The sequence below is a fragment of the Magnolia sinica genome, chromosome 19 (genome assembly GCF_029962835.1).
Source record: "Magnolia sinica isolate HGM2019 chromosome 19, MsV1, whole genome shotgun sequence".
Taxonomy (NCBI): Eukaryota; Viridiplantae; Streptophyta; class Magnoliopsida; order Magnoliales; family Magnoliaceae; genus Magnolia; species Magnolia sinica.
This window is the reverse complement of record NC_080591.1, coordinates 10,150,781-10,171,765: the sequence shown is the minus strand read 5'-3', so window position 1 is coordinate 10,171,765 and position 20,985 is coordinate 10,150,781. Positions and strand designations below refer to the sequence as shown.

Genomic DNA, 20,985 nt, shown 5'->3' with positions numbered 1-20,985 from the left:
TGTGCAATCTAAGCCATCCATGGGTGGGACCAACAATGTAAATGGTCTTATCTGTCCCCATTTAGTTATCAATACCTAGCTAAAAGAATTGTTATTTCTTCTTAAGAAATAAGCAAGTGCTACCCTTAGTTAAGTACACCGTATTGCACCTATTAGACAGCAAACATGCCAGATTCACACAGGATATCCAAAATGTTCAAAAGGTAGGCCTGAAATGAAAACCGGTCTGATCCACTTGTCAGGTAGGTGACATCATTAAAAATAATGTTCGAAGGTAGGGCTGAAATGAAAACCAGGCTGATCCACTCATTAGGTAGGCTACCATTAAAAATAATGTTCCCAATCCCAATTTACAGCACCTATTTTATCCATACCATACATCTGTCTGATGTATCGTTTTAGCTTATGGATAGTATGATGGGCTGATTCAAGTCTCAAGTGGGCCATGTCATGTAGACTCTTGCATTGTTAGAGGGGCCTACTAATCGGGTCCCACTCTTTATATTTCAGGCCGTTCAAGACTAAAAGTCATATGATATGTTTGACAACATGCTACTATACCTAGCCTGATAGGTCAATACTGATATTATGCTTAATATAATGGATACCATGCCCATTCATATACTCATACGTATCATCTATATGCCTGTTATGAATGACTATACCATACACCTTTTCGGTTTGAGTTACTTAGGGGATCCATACGAGATCAAGTCGCACTGCATGATTGCACGGTACCTACAATATTGATGCATGACTTGGATAGTGTGATTTATGCATTATGAACCATATATTATACATTGTATCTACTCCCTAGTGACAACAAGGATATAGTACCAGTCTTATTGTGGTTGGCGGATGATTTTATGGACACCAAAAACTATTGAAGTTATAAGGTGTCACAGGCGTCCCCGGGTAAATGTCTCTAAACCCTGTGGTACTAGTACGATGCTCCAATGTCTAGATCAAGTGGATTCATGAGCGCATGATGGATGCATACTAGTAGGTCGCGTCTCCTATTGTATCGAGGTCGGTTAGAATGGAGTTTAACCTTACCCGCTCGGGTGCAAAGGGTTATATAGTAGGTTGATTTTGATTAGATCATAAAATGGGTTTGCTATTGACAAGTTGAGTAGTTTCTATATACCACTGACGAGTTGGATAGTGAGGTCTTTTGCACTCGCTTGGTATTTCGTGCGATGGGCGACAACCAATATCAGAAGTGTACTAAACCTTAGTGATGATCCAATTGAGAACTATTCTGATACGTGGACTAATGGAGGATTGGCATGTTGCATCACATTATTAGCATATAAAATTTGGCCATATAGGCTCTTGCGTCGTATAGCATGTGTATGGAAAATTATATCATTTATGGATATGTCAGTTTGGCCTTTTATCATTTCTACTTATTTTGATATTTTTATGCTTGGCACATGCATTGTGCACACACACACACATACACACACACACTCTCTAAGCTTTGTAGTAAGCTTACGCATGTTGTTTACGTAAATGTTATAATAGATTGCAACAATATTGAGGCAGGAGCATGTGCCTGATCTTTTGGACTTTTGTTATATCATGTATTTCCTTTTTAGTACTGTACTCGAACTGATATTATAGTGGAAATATAATGATATTTTTAGTTTTGGTACACCTATTGTTATACTCATATATAATAATAATAATAAATTCTGAAAATTCTCATTGGAGGATCTCAGGATCGAAACCTGACGCATGAGAACTAAGAGCCGAGAATGAGGTACTACGGAGGTTATCACTGCCACTACAAGAAAGGAGGGCAGAACCGACACTTGGTGGAACCCTTTGCCCGCGGAAATCAAAGCCGACTGCAGGCTAAGTGTTCCTATTTAATTAAAATCACAAATGCCCTAATCAAAATCGCAAATGCCCTAACCGGCCGCCTCATTTCTCTCTCTCTGTGCCCGATCTACCTCTCCACTCTCTCTCTCTCTCTCTCTCTCTCTCTCTCTCTCTCTCTCTCTCTCTCTCTCTCTCTCTCTCTCTGCGCCTGATCTCACTCTCCACTCTCTTTCTGCACCTCTCCGTCTCCACTCGATCTCTCTATACCTCTCTCTCCCTCCCTCTCCACTCTCGAACTCATCACCGACACTCTCCCTCTCTCTGCCATCTCTGTCTCTCTCAGTCTCTCTCTCCGTTTGTAGATCTAAGACAGCAGAGCGATGAGAGATTGCAGCTGAGATTTCATCATCGGACGGCGTTCTTGCTATCCAAACCTCATTTCCATCTAAGGTGCTGATATATACACTGAATTTTCAGTGTAGGTGCGTGAATCTCGGTTCTGTAGTAAGGGGTATTTTGTGTAATTTGGTTTTTGTATGCGCATGACTATGTACATTGGTAGTCCACTTCTGACATGACCTTCTCCTATCTTAATTTTTCGGATTCAAACCCATCATACACTGAGATTTCGGAGTGTTAGTGTTGAATCTCTGTTTTTATTTTATTTTTTTTATTTTATGCAATTTCGGTTCGGTGTATGGGGTGTTTTCTGCATTTTGAGATGCCTGCATATGCAAGAGTATTTATTTTAGTAGTCCTCCTCTACCATGACCTACACTCGCACATTTTTGGATTCGGACCCATATCCATAAAAAAAGGTGGATATAGTGAGCGGATTAGGTTCGGTCCTGTGGGGCCCACTTTGATATATTTATTGTAAATCTATGCCTTCCATCCGTTTTGCTAGATAATTTTAGTGTATTAGGCCAAAAATGAAGTAGATCCAATTCGCAGGTGGACCACACTATAGGAAACAGATCAAATTTTGAATTTGGTGTTTGGATTATCATCTTCTGGTTTGATTTTATTGCCAGTGGGTTTGGGTTTGAGTGTAATTAGGTTTTCCACATCACTGAAGGGCGCCATATGGTCATATGCATGTGCATTTGAACATGTGTGCGTACATGTGAGCTACCATAGTGGAATGATGCTAACTTTCGCTGACTTGATCCACATGCATATGCAAAAATCTAGATGCACAATCAGACAATAAATTACATGGATATTACTAGTATATAGAAGGGCAAAATTCCAAACAGAGTACATGGAGTCATTTACCTTTAAGGCCAGCTCCAACACTTTTACCACTGCATTTATGCCTGAGATTTTCTTCCCTTGTACTTACATCCGTTGTTTCTGAGCTTTAGTTGATGATGTTAGAAAGTTGGTTCCCTTATCTGAATGTAGTCATTCTAAAATTTATTTTTCATGTTTTTGACCAAAGGTGGTATGATGATTTTAGCAACATGGTTGAGCAAAGCAGCTCTTGAAGAACAAACAACTGTTATTCTTATCATTTTTAAGGTGCTTACTTTATTGCATGATTAGATTTATAATTTTCTTTGTCTGATATAAAAAGCCTCACCCTAGATTGGAACATATACACAGGTTCTTCGTCACCTTCTATTACATGAGGCTTGGCCAGTACATATTTCAGCCATATTACAAACTGTTAACAGGTTGCAATTTTAATGGACATCAGGTGGCACTTGTTATGGCCTGTCTTATTTATTTCTATATTTACATCGATGTTGATAATACATATGGCATCACTTAAAATATTATTTTGAAGACTTCATTGTCTAGGTAACATTTATGTATGTCATTAAACCATATGGATTCATGTACTTCAGTGGATTTCAGGGAGATTTGGCGAATTACCTTCAAAAGAAAGGACGTCTACAGCCTTCTAAAGCTCTAAGATTTTCTCTTGATATTGCTAGGTAAGCTCATAACTTGATATTTGGCCACCAACTGATTGTTTTTTAATTGAAGATGATGTGGTTTTCACTGACTTTGTTGGTGACAGCAAGTAATCAAAAGCTTTATCACTTTTCCCCTAGTTTTCTTTTCTTTTGTGGGGACCTATGATACCACCAAATCCACAAGATCTGATAGTGATGTATAGCTTCATCTACAATTGGGTCAGCAATTTGGACAATCTGGATTTCTGAACAGCTAAAAGTTGTAATTTATTAGATGTGTATCATTACAAGCTATGTAGTAGATACTTTGTATTTAGAGATTTCTATAAGAATATCTGTATCTCTTGTGTTCTTTGAACTGACTCTGAACATGTCTTATCACATTCTGGAATCAGCCAGCTTGTTTTCACCATATTACAAAGTCGGACTGCATGGGACAACTTCCCGACAAATCAACAATCATTGTTTGGTGGTCTGAAACACAATGAATGGTGATTTGGAGTGTGAGCTAATTTTAACTGCTAATGTGTGCTACTTCTTCATGAATGTAAAATTGCAGTTAGGTCCTCTTTAAGCTGGATTGGGCTTGGGCTGACCCCCTGGTTGGAATTGGTCAGGTCAAGTATGGTTACCTGATTTGGCAATTATGCTTCTATCCTTGTGCTTCCCTGTTGGAATGTAACTCTTTAGAGATGGTAAGCTTATTTTGCTCTCTCCTTTTTTTTTCTTTTTTTCTTTCCCTAACTTTTTGGTCCACGCAAAATTCATTTTTGGTGATCTTTTTGGTCCAGGAATTTGCACCATTCCTCAATTTGGTTTTCTTTTTGTTAGTTTCTATACTATGACTTGCATTGATCATTTAGCTTATTATGTGGAAGTTTTTTGGCACTTCTTTCTACTGTAGTTGTTTATCATTGTTATCTTCTTCACTTTTCTACGCTAGATGAAAATTTTTGTTTCATGAAAGTAGATTGACAAATTTGCCTTCTATGTGTTGCATTTTGCAAGATTCTGAGCCTATATGATATTAAGGATGAGGATATTGATAGTGTTTTTAATCATTCCTAGCCTTTGCTCTTTATAATTTTGATGAATAACAGTTTGTTATCTGTTTTCTCAGGAAACCTCTCGTTACAAATATCATGTGGATGAACTTACCTTGTTCAGGCAAGTATCTATTTTCTCTTATGCAATGTGTTTCTAAAATTTATCATCATCACTAGAAAAAGGTAACAGAGTCTTTTTGCCATTGTCTAATCTTTTATTTTCCCTTGAACAGCTTTTACCTTGCTTTCAGAGCTTGATAGTTTCAAGTTAAAATCCATTCATTGCACTAGTAATCGTAATTAAATTTGATCCAAACATGCCCTTAAATTGTCTTTTAAGATGTCATGTTGCAATAACAATGTACTCAAAACAATGGATTTCATGACGAGCGGTCCAGATGATGGTTCTAATGCATATGTGATCATAACAAAAACAAGTACGACAACTCATCAGGTGGGCCACTCATTTATGAAAAAAATAAAAACTGATTTAGAATTAAATAGAAATTGGTCACATACCCAGCTTGTCAGCAGTTTCTTCTGGTTAATCACTATCTTTGGAGTGTTCAGATTCTTGGAAGGATGTCAAATAATGCTAAGTCTATGGAAATTTTACAAAGTAATTTTTAGAGCCTTACGATATCTGTATCTTTTGCCTAGTTGAATGCTAACCACCCTTGTCTGTTTCAGTCTCATTGATTTCTTTTCCATTTGCTTTTCTTTTCTCATTAACCCTTGTGCAGATAAGTTGAATGTGTAACTATCTTCGCCTTGTTATGTTTCAAGGTGATTTTCACTGCCAACTTTGTTTGTTGACTTGGTTTGGCATGATTTGTGAAATTAGATTGTGGCCTGATGGGGCCCACATGCAAGGATGTACTGGTTTTTGTGAAATTAAATTGTGAAAACCATGCTCCATTTGATATATCTTCCTTTATTTAACCGTTATAGATTTATAGAACCTGTTAGGATGAGCTACCGCTAGAAATGGAAAATTATGAAAACTCAAACACACACTCTAGCCTCGAAGATTTAATAAATATACAAAGGAAGATTCAGGTTGGACAAGTGCAGGAAACTTATTATATATAGTTGTCTTTTACGATATTTTTATTTTTACATGTCTAAACATGTGTCTCTTAACATGTCCTGATACATGTTTCTGTATCCTCGGTCATTGATACATAATGGTACTGATACTCTGAACACTGCTTACAAAACATTACAATGTGTATTTACTGTTGCTATTTGGTATATTTCCTGATTTTCTTGACTAGAATATCATCCTGTTGAAAGACCGTTAATTTTCTTCACACACTTTTTCTAAGGAAGTTGCAGCATTCATAATGATTTGTGAAGAAACAGCGATCTTTGTTTTGGTATTTATTTCTATATCAGTTTTGAACTTCAAACTCTTCAAAGTTGGGATGGTAGTTTGTTGGTGTAGACTATGGTTATTTGGAACGGGATGAGCGTTTGGTTTTTGGGTGGGGAATGGGATGAGGGCTCAGTTTTTGAAGGATTTCTGGTTAGGGGAGTGTAAGCTGTAAGTTCAGTTCCCCAATTTGGCCTGCAAGGTGGTGGATTTGGATATCACTGTGAATGGATGTTTTGTGCTTGAAGGGTCCCAAGGGATGTGACTTCCTCCATTTTGCAGAAATCTACGGATGTTGAAGCTGAAGAGTTTCTTTCATTGCTATATCTTGTGAGGATTTCTCTTGTTCCCTTCAAGTGCGGGATGGTCTTAGTCCTTTCAATATGATTATTCATTTATATGATTATTCATTTCAATATATTAAATGATTTCCATTTCCCTTTCTTAGTCCTTTCATTTATGGTCTTCTCTCATTTTGTGGGTTGCAGGTCAGACAGATTTGCTAGGCTTCAACGGATTCAATGCTCATTGGGCCCATGACCAGCCTTATTCATTGTGCCTGGTGGTGGTCCTTCCTTGGCCACTGCGACGTTTTCTACACAAGGGCAATGAGAGGAATTTCAGCCTCAAGCACACCGGTTTGATCTGCTCCCAGGATTCAGGTCCAAGCATAGTTGTCCAAGCGACCACATTGCATCATTTGATAACATCTCCAGTGAAAGAGAAGGCCTGAGCAAGGATGATAACATTCGCAGCATAAAAAGAAAAAAAAAAACTAAGATAAATGAGTGTCACCTTTTCTTTTCCTCTCTCTCTCTGCTTTTTTTTGTCTTGCTGAAGAAAAAGATTTGCTCTATGGCTACGGGTTATCAGTAGCCATGAGTTCTATAGCAACCGATTTAATTCGTAGCCATATGTTTTTAAATCTATAGCTACGGTTTTACTACGGACTATAACCGTAGCTATTGATAGCATTTCAATAAAAAGCTGACGATTTAGCGGCGTCCAGCACAATTGTCAGGAAAGGTCCTGACCGCCGGTAAAGCCTTTACCGACTGAGGCTTTACCGGCTGTTAGGTAACTGCGGGCAAAATATTTGCCAGCGGTTTTCTGGACTTTGCCGGCGGTTTTGACCGCCGGTAAATGACAATTTTCTTGTAGTGTGCTAGATCCAGAGCTCATAAATTTTGTGAGTTCATTTTTTGAATTGGGGTGTGACACAAGTTCTCTCCCAATAAGGGCAATTTTTTCCTTCAATAACTCTATTCAACTATATGGTTCCCATGACCCCAATAGGGCCAGTTGTCCCAATATACGATGGTCTATTACGAGTTATTTCACCTTACTTGAACGGAGAAAAAAACTCTACAGTTGCACAGTCATGTGAGTACTTGGTCAAAGCCTTGTCTCAAACAGGAGAGAATCCATCCAATGGGACGATAATGAGCTTGATCAGATGATCTTAACCATCCAACAGGACAACGGGCCCGACTGCCCTAGCGCATCTGAACCTGTTGGGCTTGACCCAGGGTTTGGCAACTCTTTTTACGTCTTTAATTTTTTATCCACCCATTTCAAGGAGTCCCTTTATTTTCTATTTTACCACTTGCAATCAGATCCAAGTCCTGAACTATTAGCCATTTTAAAAATGGACTAAAATACCTCTAAGAATTGGTTATGTCTTTGCCTATATTATCGAAGAATCAATCCATATTGCTGCCTACCATCTTGGGATGGTTCAGATCACTGTTTCTCTTGTCTTGAACAGTCTAAATTGCTGTCCACCATCTTGGAACGGTCATACATAATCCACATATTTTCAATGGTCTAATATCTGTCCACCCACCACTTCTGTCTGATTAGGCCGCAAAACGGGTGGCATTGCATAAAAATATCTGATTTTAATTCTAAATAAGAATGTCTCCTTCATTGAGTGCTAAAAAAGAGAAGAAGCAAATTGAAAGCCTAACATGTAAGAGATTCAATACAACTTTATTCTTGGATACATAACCATTTTATAGGGCTCAAACAACATAGAACTTAAGCTTCATACCAGTAGCCCATGCTAATATAAAACAAGCTTATATACGTAACTACGAGAAATGCTTATGCACAACCGGTTGGAAGATTAAGTTAAAAATCCAACCACCAGATAACTCCCAACCTGTCATTTTTGTGTGAGATCCAGCCCGTCAAACCCGTTGGCCCCTCCATGAGAAACACCTACTGAAAAATTCAGCTGAATTCCCTCAGTGGATGGGCCACAGCAATGAAAACAATGGGTAGCCGTTACTACATTGAAGATACTGGTATGGCCCACATGATAGGTGATTTTCATAATGAGGGCAACGTTTTAGATGGGCATCATGACACATACATATGATTGGATGGAAATTATTCCTCTGGTTGGACCATAAATTAGGGGTCCAACCGGTTGGTGACAAGAACCTCTCTATAAGCATTTGGTTATACATGTAAATTTATAATGATCGCAAGTCGGTCTTTACAGGTAACCTCCTGTGCGGATGGATTCGGCATGCGCTGCATTGGTTTTGACCGATCGAGGGTCATATAGTCTTGCGTCCCCGCTGCAATTCTGGTCGGGTTCGACTGATAGAGAGCTAGGTAGTCTTGGCTTCTATCCACCATTCTGGTAGGGTTTGACCAATCAATGGTGAGGTATTCTTGAGTCCTTGTCGCCATTCTGTCCGCGGTTGATCGATCCAGGATAAGGTGGTCACGGTTCCCTGTTGCCATTCTGGTCGGGTTCGACTGATCGAGGGTCAGGTAGTCTCGGGTCCTTGCTACCATTCTGGTCGGGTTTGGTTGATAAAGTGTTGGGTAGTCTTGGGTCCCTCCTACCATTTTGGTTGGGTTTGACTGATCAAGGGTTGGGTAGTCTTGGATCCTTGGTGCCATGCTGGTCGGGTTTGACCGATCGACGGTCGGGTAGACACGGGTCCTTACTGTCATTCTATTCGGGTTTGACTGATCGACGGTCGGGTAGGTCCTCACTACCATTCTGGTCAAGTAGTCTTGGGTGCTTGATGTCATTCTGGTGGGGTTTGACTGGTCAAGGGTCGGGTAGTCTTGGATCTTTGCAGCCATTTTGGTCGGATATGACCGATCGAGGGTTGGGTAGTCTCGGGTCCTTGTAGCCATTGTGGTCGGGTTTGACCGATCGAGCATTGGGTAGTCTCGGATCCTTGTAGCCATTATGGTCGGGTTTGACCGATCGAGGGTCGGGTAATCTCGGGTCCTTGCAGCCATTTTGGTCGGGTTTGACCGATCGAGGGCCAGGTAGTCTTGGGTCCCTGCTACCATCCTTGTCGGGTTTGATCGATCGATGGCTGGATAGTCTCGGGTCCCCGCAACCATTCTGGTCGGGTTTGACCGATTGAAGGTCGGGTAATCTCGGGTTCCTCCTGCCATTCTGGTTGGGTTCAACTGATCGAGGCTTAAGTAGTCTTGGGTCCTTGCTGCCATTTTCGTCGGGTTTGACCGATCAAGGTTGAAGTAGTCTTGGGTCCTTGCTGCCATTTTCGTCGGGTTTGACCGATCAAGGTTCAAGTAGTCTTGGGTCCTTGTTGCCATTCTGGTTGGGTTTGACTGATCGAGGCTCAGGTAGTCTTGGGTCCCGGGTTCGACCCATCGGGAGTCAGGTAATCTTGTATCCCTATTGCCATTCTGGTAGGGTTTGAACGATCGAGAGTTAGGTGTTCTCAAGTCCCTGTTGCCATTCTGGTCAAGTTTGACCGATCGAGGGTCAGGTCTTCTTAGGTCCCTATTGTCATTCCTTGCATCTACATGCTCGTAGGGTTGGGCCCTTTGAGGGTAGGGATTTCTTGAGGTATATCTAGGACTAAAGTATTTCTCTGCAACAACAATATTGGAAATATAAAAATTCAATTACTCGGTACTCATAGGGATTTTGACCAAAGTAGCCTTGTGGTAATGCCAAACATCCCAAAACTGGAAACTTAAAAAAATAATAATAATAATAAATAAATAACAATAGCCCCGACAACGTTTTAAAAAATTTTAGAACGAAATTGCCCCCGACTACTTTTGCATTGAGCCCAATACAATGGTGGGAGGGATTCGAATGGCGTAAACACTATGGGACCGACTATGGTATTTGTAACAAATCCACACCATTCACATGTCTTGCCAAATTATTTTATGACGTGAGCCCAAAAATGAGGTAGATCCAAAGCTAAGTGGGCCACGCAATAGAAAACAATGGATATTGTACACCCATAGTTGAAATATTCATGGGGTTGCAGAAGCTTTGGATTAGACTAATATTTTTATTCTTTCAGTTCATCTATGTGGTAAGGACTTTATGACATTTGAGCCATTTTATAAACCATTTGAATTGTATATAAACATTACAGTAGAGCCTAGAAAGGTTTGAATAGTTAGTAACCCTTTTTTATTGTTTCCAGTCGTGTGGCCCACTTGACTTTCATATCAGTCTAATTCTTGATCTCATGTCTTAACATGATCTTCTAAAATGGATGGATGGAGTGGGTTTCCCAGAAACATCATGGTGGGCCCAATGTAGCTTTCAGTGGTGGAAACTTCCTGCAAAAGGTTTTTGCTCGAAATCCAAGTCAACATGAGGAGAAGTGATGCATAACTGTTTACAAGACCTAGCTAGAGAGGAATGGTCTTGTGGGGCTCACTATGATGTATGTATTTTATCTACGCTGTCCATCCATTTTGAAAGATCATTTTAGGGCATGAGCCAGAAAATGAGGCATATTAAAGGATCAAATGGACCACACCATAGAAATCAATGAGATTGAAAACCTACCATTGAAAACTTCTTAAGAGTCGTAGAATTTTTTGATGTAACCTATTCTTTGGTCCATGACGTTAAATTGAATTTTGAATCCAATGGACAAAGTGGATTCAACACATATCCCAAAGTGGGCCTCACAACCCTTAACACATGATAACTTAGACCCTTAACACATGACAACCACAACCTAGACGCATACATGACAACCTCGACTTAGACACTTAACGCATGACAACCTCGATCTTTAATACATGACAACTATGACCTAGACCCTGACAACCATGACCCTTAACACATAACAACCACGACGCAGACCGTTAACACATGACAATCACAACCCAAATCTTTAATATATGATAAACTTGACCCTTAACAAATGATATATGTTTATTGGCTTCCCAAGCAATACATTATAAAATTTAAATTCTATCTGATTCATTGTCTTCCACATTATAACCACAACCATCCATCTCCACCTCAAATCATTTTCAACAATCACTTCTCCCTATGACAACAAATTACGACCATCCCTCTTTATCCATAATCAAAAGTGGCTTTTATTTATAAGAAAATATTATTATGCCAAAAAAAAAAAAAAAAAAAAAACTACTCAAAATAAATGTCTTTCACTTATGGGTGGCTTTCATCTCCAGAAAATATAGTCGTCGGAGCAAAAACAACACCCGTTTTTAGGGCCATATAAGTTAATGGTGCCCATACGTATAGAAAAGTTTATGACGATGACCGTATGATAGAAAATGTAGTCGGATGATTTGATGATGGTCCCCGAAAGACATGCTTGAAAAGAAAAAAGAAGAGTCACGCGAAAACAACAAATTAAAGAATAAGATGAAAGTACGCGTGGGCACCAGGCTCCAAGCAGGGCAATTTGGTCCCAACTTTTCTCAAAAAGGCATTAGGGAACCGTACGGCATTTTTTTTTTAAGATCCCAATTTTTGAGGCGTTTGGATATACCACGAGGTTACTTTGGTCAAAATCCCGAAATCATATTATAGAAATGCTATCATGACTACGTTGAACATAAAAACATTAATCAAGCTCTCTACAAGGTTAACATGCGCATAGACACCAGATCGTTGATATGGTGGATGACCATGCATAGACCATAGCCCAAAAGTGTTGACGATGGGATGGATCTAGGTCCCAGCCTATAAATGGATGGATAGAAGAAGGATAGGGTGGTCCTTGTCTATGCCGAAAACATAGCAAGGTTCCGGTAATTAGGATCATCTGATCACTTCTTTCTTTCGGCATGGCCGATCTATCATTAAGATGGGTCGATGCACACATGCCGCATGTGAAGGGACTGTTAATGAAATATGAAATCGCATAACAGGCTAATGAAAATGCTCATGCAACATGATACTCACCAGTATAGGTATTTGGGCGCGTTATCTGAGCTGATATGTCAGCTGGGATGAGAAGAACGGAAAGTAGGAAAATGCACAAAAGCATACAACCCTCAGTTCCCATCTATTCCTTTGTATTCAGTTAAGCTGAATGAGCAGAGCCTTACCCACCCTATACTTATAATCGCGCAGAGAGAGAGAGAGAGAGAGAGAGAGAGAGAGAGAGAGAGATTTTCATATTCTCTTTCTTCAAATTTCTTGGTAATAACTTCTACTTTGTCTTTCTTTCACCACCCCAGGTTTTGCTTTGGAGTTTACAATATTGAAATATAATACACATGGAAACGACCAACGAATTAGGATTTTTCTGTCATGTTAGACAATTTCGGCGCATATAAATAATTTATTATAGAATGACTAGGAGTTCTTGTTGTGTAACCATGTAGTGCCAGACAGGAGATAGATCATCCAAAGAACAATCCTTTTTTTTCTTTTCTTTTCTTTTCTTTCTTTCCAATAAGGCTTTGCAATTTATAGGCAATGCATCCATCATCCAGTCAGCCGGTCTGTGATTCCATGGTGGGTGGACCATGCCCCACCAATCTTCTTGATAGGATAATTGTAACAGATCATTACAAAGAGGAATATAGAAATAGTCATGTGTTTGACCATAGAACCAACATGTAAATATATGTGTGCTTTAAATACTTTCAATGGTCCACATTCAGGTAAATATAAAATTCATCAGTTTAGTGTAAGTTTCCTACCATATCCCATCTAGGGTACTTGATAGTTGGATTGTACCCTGATCTTGGTCTTCAAGAACAAGGCCTGGATCTTGCAGGACAAAAATTTGTTCAGCCCGACTTCAGGTACTATAGGACTCGACCCAAACCCAACCCCCTGCACTGTCATGATTAGAATTTCTTTTCTTGAAGGAGTAGAGAGATGCAGAGCACATGCATGCTGGCTTATCTTTGTTTCCTTAGCTTGTCTTCTACGCCTGTTTGGTTCATGGACTACCACAATAATGTGGTTTAAAACTCACATTATTACATCTTATTGTTTATTGAATATTGTCAACTGTCCAATCACTGTAGCCCTTTGGAATCACCGTATGGCATACGTGGGAGGTGTGTTAACCTGGTGTGGTTTTGTCATGACCTCACACCATTTATCCATCTTGCATGATGATTTTATAAAATGAGACAAAAAATGAGGTAGATTCAAAGCCGAAATGGACATACCACATGCAACTAGCAGTGGGGATTGAACGCCTGCCATTGAAAACTTTTTGAGGTTCACAGAAGTGTTGAATCTTCATCATTTTTGGGAATACTTTCTAAAACGATATTGCAAAATAGATAGATGGTGTAGACATAACACATTGACGAAATTACATCCAAGTCTATCTAACCAGCGAAAACACTTTACATGTGATCCTTAGGTCCTGACTTGACATGAAAGATTGAGAAAGAGTTAGTAGGGGTCCAACTTGGGTAGGTTGAGGGTCAATCTGAGCCCAACCTACTGCCCAACCCAACCCAACCCAACCCAACCCAACCCAAATACATGTGACTACTCTCAACCTAATGTAAAGTGACCAGAATTTGTTCAACGTCCAGCCCAGCCTTGTTAATAGTATTCCTCATTTATTGAAAAAAAGAGGCATTTTACAACCTGAACCCAACCTGAGGAACCTGATCCAACCCAACTTGAACTCAGGTCAATCAGGTTCATGTTTACCCAAACCCAAGTTGACCCCAACAAGAGGAGAATTCGGTCCAATGTCTTAAGACTCATGATTTTTTATCTTGCCTGAGCCAACTAGGACAATTCATATAGAAAAAATGAGGTTGGGTACAAAAGAGAACTAGTTTTTTTACATGGAAAAACGTTCATATACATAAACATTTTATTCAAACTTAAGCATACAGTATTTTTATTTTCTGCTTATGTGTCACTTCAACAGAAGATCCACAACGGACATAATGGACCATACCATGAAGTCAATCTAGATAAAAATAAAAATAAAAAAATTGGAAGAATCTTTTCATTAGGTGGACCACATGTGTTGATTGAGCTGATTCTACAATGTTGCATCTGAACATGATGTGAAGGATTTTGGACGGAGACTTCTATCTCAGCTCCTAGGGGAAGGTATCGTCCATAAGTCACCCTCTTGCTTTTCTTCCTTTACAATTTATGCTTTATTAGAATATAATAATTTTATTAAATTAGGATATTGTTTATCTTTTAATATATCTACAAATCTCTCTTGTATCACTTTTATTTTTATTTTCATTATTCTTAGTGAAATAAACAAACTATAGTTTCTACAAAATAACATCTTGTGGTTTAATATAATTGCCTTATTATGGGTGCTCTCATCACACCACACCGCACCATACATTGCGGCCCACCTGCACCAAGTCGGACCAGGTTTGGCCTATAATCATAAGCCAGAAGGCTGGATGAAGCCTAAAATTGAAGACTTCATTAGTTGGGCTCTGTCAATGGGCCTGGCCCATCTGGGTTTTCAAGGTCATTTTTGTTATATATCATGTATGACGGGGCACACCTGATGAACAGTCAGGATCTTGCACAAAAGTGAGTGACCAGCTGGACTTGGGTTCAGTCCTATTTGTTTTAGCCCGTTATGGGCCAGGCCTTGGATTAACTGTACAGGCCGGGCTTGGACGGACGTTAGCGTGAACTGGTCCAAGCCTTTTGACAGCCCTAATGTTATCTTGTAGCACTTGGATGTGAGTCAGATATGTCGACTTGTACTTGTCTGAAGTAATGAGGTTCAATTCCACAAGGGCTGTTGATGGACAGGCTGGCCTGTCGAGCTTCCAGGACGGGCTTGGGCTTAAATACTAGGCCCAAGGGCTGGACAGGCCTAAAATTGAAGCCCATTTCAGGCACGACTAGAGATACATCTATGATAGTTGGCCTGGTTGACTCATTTATGGCTTCAAGGGCATTTTTTATCAATATCATGCATGATTGGGTACACTAAAGGAACGGTCTAGATGTTGCACAAAGGCAGGTAGTTGTAATCGAGCTCAAGCTAAACTCGGACTCAGGCCATGCATAATCATCACATGCCAAGCTCAAGCCTATGTGCTTCAATGTTGTGATAGATGTCTTGTATTTTGCAGAATCGTACAAGGAAGTTGTGCGTAAAGCTCCAATGGGAGAGGAGGGGGTTGCCCCTTACGTGGGATCTAAGGTGCATTCAACCCGGGCAAGTGCCCCTAACCTGAACTGTACAAGACCCTATTTGAATACCTGACTTAATTGAATAGAGTAATTTGGGTATTTCCATATACGAGGTATAAATAATTCCATATAGAAATTAAATTAGAGTTACACAAAGGAAACTCTTTTAATTTTTTGGTGATAAAAATCATTAGGGTTGTGATCTGTTTTTAGAAGAGAGTGATTCCATCAAGAACTCGTCCGTAGAGTAAGCACAACGCCTAACCATATGGATTTATTGTGTTTTGTGTGTGCTTATTTTCTTTATTGCATCAACCTGTTTCTAAGCTTGAGTGAGACTCCTGCTTAGATTTTACTTTGCAGGCCAGGCTTGGACTGACCTCGGCTAGCATGAACCTATCTCGTTAACAGCGTTACTGGCCATACAAAAAATGGCATGTGCCAAGATAAAGGTGAGGACAGTGTTCATCTTTATTCAATCTCCGTGATCAAAAGGATTGTCGAAAATTCAGTAAATGAAAAGTTCAGGGTTACACTTTTAGAACTTAAAAAATGAAAGGAGCAAATGGCTATATAAATTAATCTATATGTGTATGCAAGTGGTAGACCCTTTGGAGTTTCAACATGAGGTCACGGGTTTGACGTCCCCTTGGTGCGAGTGAGTGGGGTGGGGGTGTGAGTGCATAAGTGTGTGGCGGAAAGGTGAGTATGTTTGTTAAAAAATATTTATAAAAAAAAAAAAAAAAACTTTCATTAAAATAAAAAAAATACCCCCATATAACTATTAGGGAATTGCCGAAGCAAAATTTCAAATTCAAATCAAATGAGAGAAATATAAACACAAACAAACACCACAGAGAACACACGAATTTATGTGAAAAAACCATTATGGGAAAAATTACAACTCAAAGCAATAACGAATCCAGTATGAAATACGAATTACAAGAGATTGATGAACTTACTAATCCCAAAAATGATCAAAATCCCTTTGTAAAACCCTACCTTTTATCCAGAACACCATAAGAACGTCTTAGCCTACCCTAATCTTGATTACACCCGCTTATAGCGTATTACAATTTTGTCAATAGGAGCTTCGACGGGATCGACAACATTGAAGCTTGTTGATGGGATGGAAGCCATTTTTAATAAGGATCTCATGGTCTGTTGATAGCATTGATAGACCCATATTTCAGACAGATTGAAGACATCTGACAACAACTTGTTAGGGTGTGGGTCACACCATGGTGTTCGCATAGCATCTGGCCAATGAATAGGTTGTCCCATCATGAAAATGGGATACCCCAAGATTCAGGTTGATCCAACTATCAGGTGGACCATACCATAAAATTAAAAATACCATGAACACCCATCCAAAGAAGTAGCCATTCACTTAGAGCATCCCATTTTTATGGCTAGATCGACCTGATTATTGGGGCATCCCATTTTCACAGTGAGACGGCCGGCGAGATGTCGTTAAAACACTATGATGGGCTCCACACACCAACTAGTTGGACATACATCGAGATGTGTTTATTGGTTTATTGGTTTTCTTTTTCTCTATTATTCCTCTCTTGAAAATAATTCCAGTTTAAATTTATCTCTTTCTGTTAAAAATTTCACCTTCTACTTAAATTCAATTAGTGGGTGGGAACCCAAACCAACGATATCTATTTTTCTAAATCACCCCCCAAAAGTTTTTGAAAAGCTCTCAAGTCCAACTACGTTGGGCCACAGGTAGTAGTCCAACCGGTGGATAACTAACATGTTAAAGTGCTTATGATATTTAATCCATCCAATAAGTTAGCTCTACCATGAGGATCACCGGGTGCAAACATAAGCCTCATCCACTTATCAAGTGGCCCACACATCAAAAACAGTATATAGTTATTGATAAATAGCAAAATACATGGAGTGTGTGTACTGACATGGGTGTGTACTAACAAGCTAACCCAAAAAAAAAAAAAAAAAGAAGCAAAATACAAGTGTATCCACTCGATGAGTGGATATGACTGATTTTTGCATGAGGTGTTCCTCATGCTGGGCCAGCCTATTATATAGGTTGGATTCCCATGCACTTAATAAGTTGGAAGTTCTTCTGTGTGCGTGCACCATAACCTGTAGTCTAATGGGGTGGACTTGAGACATTTCCAAAGTTTTTTTTTTTTTTTTTTTTAATAAAATGCTTTTAAAAATGTGTTTAATTTAGTTAGCCTACAAAAATGAGGTTTTTTTTTCCCTATCTTTTGTATATATGAGTTTTATTATTATTTTTTATAGGGTTTAAAATAGAGTTTTGCTAACTATGCTATATATGAGTTAGGACTCAACTAGCACCTGACCAGTAAAGACTAGTTGTCAAGTCTAAAAACCATGAGCTAGGGTTTTTTAATTCGGAGCAGAAACCAAGAACTGTGCTTGTTAAGAACAAGTTGATATGGATTGAAAGCTCTAAAAGGACAATAGAAGGCTCTAAAAGACCTAGCTAGAGAGTTGGAAAAAGCTCGATGACTTGTGATCTAAGTTATAGCCCTAAATAGAGTAGAAAGATGGAAAAGGATACGTGTAGCACACCCTAATTAGTTAGGATAAAGTTTAGATAAAGATGATGACCTGATTGAAACCTAACTCAATAGCTAAAGCCCAAAGATCCCAATGGGAACCAGTACCCAATTGGACCTAGGCCGACAAGGCCCGAACCTGATCAGCCTAGGTTATGGAACTCCAAGACCCCTATTTACTCCTACCATTATTGATAGAAGTGTCCTTTTTTCTTACCTTATGGTAACATGATAGTTCCGAGGGAATCATGTCCTGTCCCAACTGAACGGAAATCAGTCCAAACAGGGGCTTTGTGACAGCCATCATGATATATTTAGTTTTATACACACCATTCATCCATTTTTCCACATCATTTAGAAGATAAGCCCAAAAATGAGATATATCCAAGGCTCAAGTGGATTATACCAAAGGAAGCAATGGTGATAATGACGCCCACAGTTGAAGCCTTCCTAGAGCCCGCGATGATATTTATTTGCCATCTAACCTATTCATAAGATAAAATATCAGTTTGATGCAAAACTTCTATGGCTCCCAAAAACTTTTTAATGGTAGGCGCCCAAATCCTACCATATGGTTCACTTGAGCCATTGTTCTACTTTATTTTTGGGCTCATACTCATTAAATTCTTAAAAATGTATGAAAGGCCTGGAAAAAAAAAAACCATACATCGCAGTGGGCCCCACAAAGCCCCTGCCTCTGCCTGGACTGATTTCGTCCAGGCTGGGGCGCAAGACGCTAACTGCTTCGGATAAATCCAAGCCTGAATAATGTAGAAAGAATGGGTGAACTCGTCAAACAAGAGTGGGTCGCCATCCAATGATCCTTTCCACATCATACGTAGGACCCACTAGCTAGTGCAGTGGACTGGAGTCCATAGACAGTGAAATCCTCCCACTTCACAAGTTCTCACAGTAAGATTGCATAGTATACGTCCCATCCTGAGAGTGCAGGATGTGGGACCCAGCAGAACCCATCAATAGACTTTTAGCTTTTGATGAGATATTTAGGCTCCATATTCCAACACCATCAAATCATGAATTGGATGGTATCAGATCCAGAAAATGTCTTTTCACTCTACTCAATGTCCTCTTAAAGTACTGGCCCGACGTCCTTTTAAAGTATCAGGCCCACCTCACATGAACTAGGCCAACCCACACATCCATTTATGAAATTATCTCTACACATGTGACATTTTTCCCTTCTTAGAATTTTTAGAGAAAATAAAATGATTTTTGAAAAGAATATAAAATCGTTAAACCTATATTTCTATAATTTTAAAGATTAAATTTTAACAGTTAAACTTTTAACATTTTCATGAAAAACTATGTGCAATGGGTCTAATCTAAATTTTAAATATATAAGCCAGGGCCTCTTCAAAATTTGATTTTGCCAATTTAGGCCAACTTCATTGCCGTTGGTGTATCATCTCAACATTTTAATTTCCATCAATCCAAACATATGTGTTTCTTCTATGGAACCTTTGAAATGAAAATCAATTTTCATACGTTTTTCTTCACAAACAAACAGTGAAAAAAAAAAATCAAATTCCATGAAAATTTAATTAATTTTCAAAGCCTCCTAAGAATCCAAACAAACCCTAGTAAGCATCTAAGAACAATTTCTTACTTGATTTTGGTTGTGCGAGCATCACTACACTTTCTTCGTTCAATCATGTTGCCTACAATCAAAGAAAGCCGAGGATATTTACAAGTACGTGTAAGTGCACGCATGAGCTTGTGTGGACCGAAACATCACACATGGGATGATGGGACCGTTTGTTTGGAAGTGTTACACGTGGACGGACCGTATCCATAAAAATAAAGGGGATTGGACCATTGTAGCCACACGTTCAGTGGCCTGAGAAATGAATGGTACACATTCAATTAGAAAAGGTTGCAGTGGACGATCAAATATGTCTAGTTGCTACCATAGGCCGATATTTCATTCACATTTTTGCCTTGAATACGGTGAGGAAGGAGCTGCGACTACTTCTCGCCTTTACATGCAGCACATGCACCAACATGGCAAGTGTGCAGGACATTTGAGCCGTTCATTTGTAGCCAAGATGACGGTACTGGAGATCTGACTGGTTCACTTACCAGGCGGCCCGCGTGATTATTTGGAATTTACTTAAACACGTCCATTCTTTTGGCATAGGGGTGGCCCACTGATGCAGGAAAGGACGTGATGAGGTCGATCTCTATCTTCCTCACGACTACTCCGAATTCACGGAGTTCTATGAATTCCTCACAGGGATTTCTTGAATTTATAAGAGATGAAAATAGAAAATAACTTTTAATGAATTGATTGCTCATTAAAAAAAAAAAAAATCAAAAAAAAATAAATAAATAAATAATAAAAGGAAATTACAACTCTTTAAATAGCGAACTCAGACCTAGGACAAAGTTTTAGACCTCAAACCTATGACAAGGTTTTGGACTCAAACTTCCTAAAAATGTGACTTAATGTATATAGCCAGTTATATTCCTATTAGACTTTGTGGTTTTTTTGCCAAAAATAGGAAGAGTCCAATTTGGCCTAAATACATCATTCTCCCAATTTTTCTAAGCCATTTTCATGTGGGGCACTACTCTTAAAACTTAAAAGGATTAAAAGTTATGATCCAATTAATACTTACTATAAATATTTATAGTAAAAACGAAAATAAAATAAACTTTCTACAATCGATATGATAGAATCTTGCAAATCCGGGATGGGTAACCCAACATAGCAAGGTTGGTTGGCTAAAGCAACTTCTTCTCCCCAAAATCATATATGATATGTCAATAGACTCATTCCAGTTTGCGAGATACAACTGTTTTAAGACTGTTTTAAAGTTTTGATGGTCCT

General features: G+C 39.1%; 1 protein-coding gene across 1 annotated transcript; it reads right to left on the bottom strand.

The window, feature by feature from the left end:
- Positions 1-8,080: 8,080 nt before the first annotated feature.
- LOC131235669 (uncharacterized) lies at positions 8,081-19,834 on the bottom strand. The gene is made up of 3 exons (XM_058232951.1): positions 19,762-19,834; positions 8,681-10,048; positions 8,081-8,109 (listed from the first exon to the last, which is right to left on the bottom strand). The coding sequence occupies exons 1-3, from the start codon at positions 19,781-19,783 to the stop codon at positions 8,081-8,083; spliced, it is 1,419 nt and encodes a 472-aa protein (XP_058088934.1). The 5' UTR covers positions 19,784-19,834.
- Positions 19,835-20,985: the final 1,151 nt, after the last annotated feature.

Bases quoted from the DNA above. Each gene is read 5' to 3' on its own strand.
- LOC131235669 (XM_058232951.1), bottom strand. From the start codon at position 19,783: ATGCTCGCACAACCAAAATCAA. The intron at 10,049-19,761 runs GTAAGAAATTGT...TTGTTGTTGCAG, and splicing joins GCTCGCACAACCAAAATCAA to AGAAATACTTTAGTCCTAGA. The intron at 8,110-8,680 runs GTAAAGACCGAC...TCTCTTTTTTAG, and splicing joins ATCCGCACAGGAGGTTACCT to CACTCAATGAAGGAGACATT.